The 8,571-nt window shown below is 37.5% G+C and overlaps 1 protein-coding gene across 1 annotated transcript; it reads right to left on the reverse strand.

Annotated features, from left to right (window-relative positions):
• Positions 1 to 559: 559 nt before the first annotated feature.
• On the reverse strand, positions 560 to 6,578 carry Itm2a (integral membrane protein 2A). Its single transcript, XM_034486201.2, has 6 exons — positions 6,319 to 6,578; positions 2,957 to 3,088; positions 2,478 to 2,675; positions 2,151 to 2,261; positions 1,488 to 1,638; positions 560 to 1,335 (listed from the first exon to the last, which is right to left on the reverse strand). Exons 1-6 carry the CDS (start codon positions 6,427 to 6,429, stop codon positions 1,247 to 1,249), a joined length of 792 nt encoding a protein of 263 aa, XP_034342092.1. The 5' UTR covers positions 6,430 to 6,578; the 3' UTR covers positions 560 to 1,246.
• Between the last annotated feature and the right edge of the window lie 1,993 nt (positions 6,579 to 8,571).

Consider the following 8,571-nt stretch of genomic DNA (forward strand, 5'->3'; position numbering starts at 1 on the left):
AACCACTATTGGCCCAAAGGTTAAAGAACATGTTTCAATGAGCCTGACAGCCTAAGAGCCTGAGTGCCATCCCTAACACATATGTAAAGGTGGAAGGAGAGAATCTACTCAAGAAAGTTGTTCTCTGACCTCCACATACTTGTCTTGGCGCGCGCGCGCGCACACACACACACACACACACACACACACGCACTAAATAAATTAATTTAACTTCAAAAAGTCTCAATGCCTTGTTCAATGTTCGTCTTTGCTGAGCTTCTACGGATGCATATGATTGTCTATGTTTTTATAAAAAAGGAAAACCAGTAAAACATTTTCAATTGTTCTGAGCTGAAGAATAGCAGTAAGTAGTTGAATTTGTATGGCAAGAAAATTATAAGATATTTATAACACAATTAATACAAAGTGAAAATAAGGAAATATGAGATCATGAAACATAAATATGTAGAGATGGGAATGGAAGCAGTTATGTTCATAATTTTATAACTGATTCATGTAAACAAACACTAAATCAATAATTTCTACATTATGATCTGCAAGTGATGAAAATAAAACATGATTGAGTATGGTAAACTTTATTATAGGGTTGTAGAATTCATACAACCAGAACTCCTTACAGCATTCAGCACCTGTACAGTTCTGTGGATTTCACAATACAGATATCAGTGAGAAAGAATCATTACATGAGTAAAAAATTGCTTCCTCATGAATATTGTTCACATATCAGTCAGATTCGTTACACAGCACCTGATAGAAATGCAAAAATGTAACTTCTGAAATCAGGAGAGTTGAACACAATGAAGAAGAAAACAAAAGAATGGTAAGAGATTTGACATGCTTCACACAAAAAAATGTCAAAAAACAAATTTCAAATATTTTAAATTTAAAGCATGCTCTAGCCAAGTGATTTTGTCAAGAACCTGCTTTAAATAAAACCAGATGATGGGCTTTATTGTCAGGATGGTAAGATGACACATTCATGCTGCTTTCAGAAATCTAAACCCTATAAATTCAAGAGAAAAGATAATCATTTGGCTTGTTGAAAACAGCAAGCAATGTCAATTGAACTAGAATTGGACAATCGCTTGCAGTGGTTAGTAGTTTTCTCCCCCCTTTCCTTTTCCAGTATAAGCAATAGAGTAAATGTATGAGTAAATAGCTTGAGTATCCCATCAATTTCAATATCAAAGTCAGATGGTAAGTTTCTGACTTCTTATTACCAAGGATACTCTTTATCTGTCACTCTTCACTCCTGACAGATCTTGGTTTCAACAATAAATTCATTGGGGAAGTGTCTAATCTTCCAGCATTTGTCAATGGCACGCTTGTTGAAACCTGTAAAGGCACAAAAATAAAATAGAATAAAATAAAATAAAATAAAATAAAATAAAATAAAAGCTTTGGAGTTTTCTGTGCTCAAGAAACAATATTCCCATGCAGTCTACTCCCACTCTCTTCTACTCATCCAATAATAATAAATTGCCTACCCAGCAGGAGGTCTCTGCGTCTAAGGCGGAAGGATTTTCGGTTGTTGCAAAGTTGGTAAATAAAAATTCCAAGGTTACTAACATCACGAATTTCTTCCACAGCAACCAGATCTTCACGAACCACATAAGTATGAGGCAAATACTTGCCACTCTATAAATGAAATCAAGAGAGATTAAAATGATACATTCTCAAAGACAGTATTTAAATTCCTACTTATAGTCTTTTAAAAATAGACATTATTAAAATGGAATTCAGTTTTATATACTATACTATTTTTATTATACACATGCGTTTACGGGTTTCAAATTCACTGTGCTATTTGCACATACACACTGCATGCATTGATCCAATCCAACCTCTCTTTATCCACCTCTCCCCACATCCTTTTCCTCCTCAACCTCTATTAATCAGTGTTCTGTGTTCAGGTGAACATTTTTAGCTACTACATATGAAGGAGAACATAAAGCACTTGTCTGTTTGACTGACTTACATTGCTTAACATAAAATACTTCAGTTCCATCTATTTTGGCACAGCACACACTTTTCATTCAAAAATATTTCAACAAAATGGAATGTCTGGCCCAACTCATTAACTTTTTAGAATAACGAAGCAAAATTATTTGGAAATGCTTATAAAAAAATTTGATCTTTAAAATACATACTGCCAGTTTGCCAAAAAGCTCCACCAGATTCTTTGGAGTCATAACAATGGAAGTATTGAGGGGCATCAGATAACAGTTTCCCAAAAGCAAGTCCAGGTAAGCAGTCATTCCCTGTTGGGAAGGTAAGAAAAGATGGGTATTAATAGTGCAGATTTACTAAATACCATTTGAACAAACGGCTTGAAAATCCACCACTTTCTACTCAATAACAACACAGTGAAAGAGCTTTGCTTCGAAAAGATGTTTATTTATGAATAGATTCGTTGCCTTTCAGTGATGTAGGGAAAAGGGAAAATTCTTAAATAGCTGCAAGAAAAAGAAATGTACCTTCTCAAAGTCATGAATAATTGCTGCAGGATCACTATCGGAGAAACTGGGAACAGGCACATCAATGATGGCAATGTTGTCATCCTCACGGATATCAGCCTCCTCAGTCACAGGCAGAAAGTATGGCTCTCCTCCATGAATGGAATTGACAGGATCCTCAGAATCAAAGAAGCACATCTCACCATGGTAAATGGTGCTCTACGAGAGAAAAGTTGGGGAGGGGACACATTGTAATATTCACCACCATGACAGTTGCACTGTTTCTTAAACTCATGTCAATTCATCATACTGTGTTAATCTGAGACTCCTTCATTATAGTTAGCATCATGATGCCTCCTAGGCAATAGCAGAGATTAAAAGGTAATTTGAAAACGTTCCTCAAGTCTTCATTTCTCTGGTTACTACCACATAATTAATTAGGTTGATAATGAAACAGATGGCAGTTAGTAATTCAAAGTGTTAAGAATTAGAATTATTACCTTGGGCATGAAGTACTTGTAAATGCAAGCTCCACCAACAATCAGTCCTGCCAAGATGAATGAGAGGCCTAGGAGAGTAAGCATACATCTCCCAGATGAGCCATCTTTCTCCTGTGGGACAACTCTGAGCTCCTATTCATTAAAAAGCAAAATAGAAAACAAACCAAAATTAAACTTTCAGACGATTGTGTGCAATTTATCTATCACCCCTAAAAACCAAGATATTTAAAAAATAAACAAACGCATTTTAATCAAAGACAATTTCTGATGCAAATATATAGAGTATCTGCAGCTACCCTAGCCTTCCTTCTAGCATTTCAAACTTTATTATTTCAAAATATGCACTTGTAGAACTATTAAAATAATCATTTAATTTTTATTAAAAGCATTTAATATAGGCCTGCTCTTTTAACACATATTTAACGGATGCAACTGTATTTTTAACTATAGATATGATATAGTACAGCTTGCCTCTAGAAAGTATGTTAAGTAATTGGATCTAGTTATATTTTTTTTATAAACACTGGCTTTCTAGAATAAACTCTTTGCTATTTGCCTAGAAATCAGTTTATTAACTTAAAAGAATGTTAGTAACCTTCAATTTGTTGGCTAGTTTTCAAAAAGCTTTATTGTGAAGTTGGAAAAGACTTATTGTCTTTCATTTTAGAAATTAATTGATTAATTAATATTCTTAATTTTATTAGTAAGTACAATGCTTCCTGGTATTATCCATTATTCTATAGATTACAGTAACGTTATTTTCCACGTCTTAGATTAAACAATAGGCTTGAATGTAGAGAATTTGCTACATACAAAAGCTGTCTTTGAAGCAGTAATTTAAAACATTCTTATGAAATCAATAATTTGCTGAAAATTTTTTTTTTTAAAAATCCAAAATAAAAAGTAAGCAATTTAACTGTGCCCTCCATAGGGCATGGAATTGCAAGGCCTACTATTTTTATTTTGAATGTCACAACACACCCCTCGGCCACATTATATCTCAAAGATAGAATTAGTGAAGGCAGGAAATCTTAGCCCTGATAATGCAAGCTGATATCTAAACAATTATTTTAGTTGGTCTTCCATCGGAATTTTTCATGAAATTGCTATAATGTTTGGACATTTAACTGACCTTATATTAAATTTGGTAAAAAAAAATGCTTGTTAATATGAAAAAAGCAAGGGAAGAAAATTATTTGATAATTTTGTTCTCAAAATAAAGTGTTTTTTATTTAAAGGTCAAAATTTTAAATTCTTATTTTCTTAATAAAACTTTTTTAAGCTTATTTCATCAGTTATATTCAGCACATACTGAAATATTTTAATTATTTTCATTAAAAAATCTATATAATACTGAGCACTAACAGAAATTGAACTTTAGATTTTGGTTGTAAACTACTGTCATACAGCTGTGGGATCTTAGAAGACATTTTGTATAATTAAATTTCAGTGCAGAAAGATAAAATTACTTGCTAAAAGGCACATAATAGCTTAATTTGAAATTCTCTGAGGAATGACTTTTTTTTCTTGTTAGTGAGACAGAAGAACAATTTGAACTATAATTTCATTTCTCTTTTCCAATAATTCAGGAAGTTTATTATTTAGCATGGCTAAAGTATGAGGTCTTTGTTTCACTAGATGCTCCTGTTTAGTAGGAATAGGGATCTCTTTTGTTTTCATTTAACTTTGTTGGAATTCAGTGTAGTTGAATGAATCAATTATCATAGCTAATTTCTTTTTGAAGTGTATTTTAAAAGTTACTGTATATCATTTGCCAATTATCAGTCCAATGTGTTCAATCTCTGTAGATCAGGCCTAATCCATATATCACAAAGTAATGTGTCATGTATTACTAACAGAGTGGCCAGGATAGGATTCTATTGCCGCTTTTCTAAAACCTAACAAAGAAATATAATCAAAGTGAAAGGTTTGTTTTTATTTAATCCCCATCACACCACAGGACTGGCAGAAGTATTACATATTAATTGAATCTTTCTTCAAGTCATGAAGTTTTGGTGGTGAGGGGAAAAAAGGATTACTGTGTGGCTATTTTTAACTACTGGCATCTACTCAGACCTCCCCTCAAATCTGGCCGTGTTTCATTTACAAAGTTAGTAGGAAGACAACTACATATTTGTGACCTTGTGTCATTTAATTAAAACCTCAACAGTGCAAGGGGGTGTTACTTTTGAGTTCTAAAATGTGTGATACACAAAAGCTAGTTTGATTGCACAGTTAAATATTGAAAGTTTCCATGATGAAAGTTCTGCCGCAGCACATTGGCATTCCAAATTGTATGCATAATTAAGTTTTACAACATGAATTCAGATGTCACTCAAAGCACTTTTCAAATATCCAGTCTGAACCTAGAAGAGAAAACTCTCTACAGACAACAGGACAAGCTAGAGCACAGCAAGCTCCAGGACTGCAGATTCCACAGATGTAAAAGAAAATATGATTGCTTTGTAAAACTAAGATTTTACTGAAGAAAAAAAAGACAATTTATCGACACTTCAAACATGGTTGGTGTTTAAAGGAAATATAAATTTGACTAGATAAACAACCTAGGAGGAGAGCTCTTCTCCAGTGCCTGGAAAATGAATTGTTTAAATTGCAACATGGATATGCTTCTGATGTCTATATGAGGCATATTGCTCAAAAGAAATAACAACCAAAAGAAGAGGATCTCAAATTTTATTTTTAAACGTGTTTTGTCAAGAATTGAAACCAATGTATGTTTTAATAGCTCCATTATCTAACTGTTACCACTGCTAACTAAAATTGTGTTTGTGTGTGTGTGAATGAGAGAGAGAGAGAGAGAGAGAGAGAGAGAGAGAGAGAGAGAGAGAGAGAGCCCGCGCGAGCGCAGACACACACTTTCCCTAACACATACAGTTTTGAGTTCAGGTTGCCCCTTGCCTCCATTCAACCGCCACAAAAGTGATCCTACAAAAGACACAGAGTCATATAATTTCACCCACGTCAAAAATAAAGAAAAAGAAAAGAGTTAAGTCTTTTGCCCTTGTTCACCCTGTGTGGCTGTTCTGCCCCGTAGCTATAATTGTGCCTCTGGATAATTCCATAACCCATTTCTCATAACAAAATTACATGCAGGAGTTTCTTCAAACTCCTTCCAACAACTTCCTGGGATAGGTGGTGTTAAGCGATAGAACTGCATGGATGCAGAGAGGATGAGTGGAAGCACAGTAAAAGGTGACCCACTCAACTTACACTGCAGATTGGTCTGCCTAGACCTCTATGGCTGCAGGGCAGCCAACAGTTTGTTCTCTGCACCTGCATATTCCCCCTTCTCTCTCCATCCACAAAACCCAGAAGACAGAGGTGGGCCCAGTGGGAACTACCTTGCCAGTCAGGATTTGAGCTCGGACGGTGCGGCTGACGAGTGCCTCCACATCCTGACGTGCCTCCTCCTTTTGCACCGCCGTGGGGGTGTTGAAGGCTATCTTCACCATGGTGAATCTTCGGGCTGCGCGGTAAGGCGCGGCTCGAATCAGTATCTTGGGCTGCAGGTTGGAAGAGGAGAGGATCGCGCTTGTTTGAGCAGCACTTACTGTCTCCCAGTCTCCCACAGGCAGCAAGCAGCAAGCTCAGGTCTGGGCTTACTTATGACGCAGTCCCAGGCTGGGTGGGAGAGCGTGGGCGGGGCCAGGGAGGTGCTGAGGGAGGAGCGGGAGGGGGCCCGAGCTCTGCAGTGGAAGCGAGTGGGGGTGGGAAGCTGCTAGTTGGGAAGAGAGGGGAACTGGAGCTGATGGCCGGCTTAGGGTAGACATGCCTCACCTGCACCCCAGGCAAGCTCCTATTGCCTTCTGCACCCTCAGATAAGAGCAAGGCAGGAAGGAAGCCTGCCTGTCGTGTCTTTCTGCTTCTGTCTGGACCACAATAGCCCCTGACTTTGACTCTGTTTTCCCCAAACTTGGGCCTGGACCCCCGCGGGGCCCAGGACTGTAACTTGGAGCCAACCCAAGGTTTCTGAGTTCTGCAACCCACCCAGGCCAGAAAGCACAGTTCTCTGACTGTTCTACACTTTTATAATATCTTCCGTTTAAAGAACATCTAGAACTTAGCTTGTAGTTGCTTGCTTCATTCGCCCAACATTGTTTTTCTTTCATGCTTTTTGTTTTCTTTTATAATTTTAACTTTCCAACTTAAAGCAATATCAGATGAGGAAGACGGGTTGGGGGCGGCTTTTGTCTCACTTACTCCTCATTTTGCAGACAGGACATGATGAGATCCAGAGAAGGGAGGGTGGAAAGGAAAGCTCCTTCCTAATGAATCAGTGAAATAGCCCAGATCTTTTCATTCTCCCTGGTCGGGATAGCCAGAGTAAGGTCTCAGCCCAGAGCCTGTTTCTCTTCAGCCACCAGCTGTGTAACCAGCAGGGAATAAATAAGCAGGGGTGTGAGTACCTATGTGTTTAGGGAGATAGGGCATACACAATTTAACCAGATGCTGGTGTAGCTCTCATAGAAAAAATAACCTGTGAGGGACTGGCTTATAAAGCATTGTGAACATTTACATGGATATTCATCTAGTGGAGGTAAATTGTTTCTTTAGTCGGCTCCTAAACTGGTGACAGAGACAGCCTAACTAATGAAATTCAAGCTGGGGTGTTTGGTGATTGAGAGTTGGTGGTAGAGAGTTTATAAATAGTTGTGTTGCAGAAAACAGAATAGAGGTCTGTTGTATGAAGGGAGCAATACAAAACAAAGCCCCAACAAAACAAAACACCGTTTTACTAGAGAATTCCCCACCTACTCATCAACTTAACTGAACAGACTTGAATATGCTGAGTTGCTTCCCTTCTGTCCAAGAAATTCTAACTTGGAGTTTTTTTCCCATGGAGATTGTTTTGCCTCTAAAACCCTCTCCTGTCTTTACTGTGGGAGCATTGCAAAGACAGAGTTCATATTCTCTGATAGGTCACAGATGGGAAGGTGGATGGAGAGGAACAGTGAGGAGCCTGTGCCTTGTACAAGGTCGGGACCTTATATGCAGTATGTTAGAGTTTACTGACATCTTTTGCTCTTTCCCTTTTTACTTAAGACTGACTATTATAATTCAACATTTGTCAGGCATTCCTTAGTTTAGGCATAGAAAACCTCAATTTTCCTGGTATGTTTCTCTTTCCAGTTGCCCTCTGTTGGGAATCACTTTTATGACCACTTAGTTAGGAGCTGTACTACCCTGACCCACACCACCTGAATCACTGAACAAATACCTATTTCCACACACTTATCTACAAGCTGCTGGATCAGATAACAATATGTTATTTTCTTATTATCTGTCCTGAAAAGTAGTAAGGCAGGAGGAGCAGGAATTTTTTCCATTTGTCCAAAGAAGCGACTCAAACTACCAAAGAGAGCATTTGGTCACTTGCTTGGTATGTAGCATTAGGTAAACTACCTGATCTCCTTCGACAGCGTTTCTTTCGTCCTCTGTACTGTGCTGTTGGGGGATCATGTATGGAAATGCAAGAAGACGTCCACGTTGTATTATTCAGAAAATTAAAAGACAATGACATGATTTATTTCCCTAGGACTCCACTTAAATCTGTAGCACATACATATTTCAGGCTTATAGAACCTGTTTATTTT

This window comes from Arvicanthis niloticus, chromosome X (assembly GCF_011762505.2).
Source record: "Arvicanthis niloticus isolate mArvNil1 chromosome X, mArvNil1.pat.X, whole genome shotgun sequence".
NCBI lineage: Eukaryota > Metazoa > Chordata > Mammalia > Rodentia > Muridae > Arvicanthis > Arvicanthis niloticus.

What these genes read in the sequence shown, in the direction of transcription:
- Itm2a (XM_034486201.2), bottom strand. Translation starts at nt 6,429, where the DNA reads ATGGTGAAGATAGCCTTCAACACCCCCACGGCGGTGCAAAAGGAGGAG. An exon ending in ACAAGTACTTCATGCCCAAG is followed by an intron (nt 2,676 to 2,956) that starts GTAATAATTCTA and finishes TTTCTCTCGTAG; the next exon opens with AGCACCATTTACCATGGTGA. An exon ending in TTATTCATGACTTTGAGAAG is followed by an intron (nt 2,262 to 2,477) that starts GTACATTTCTTT and finishes CCTTCCCAACAG; the next exon opens with GGAATGACTGCTTACCTGGA.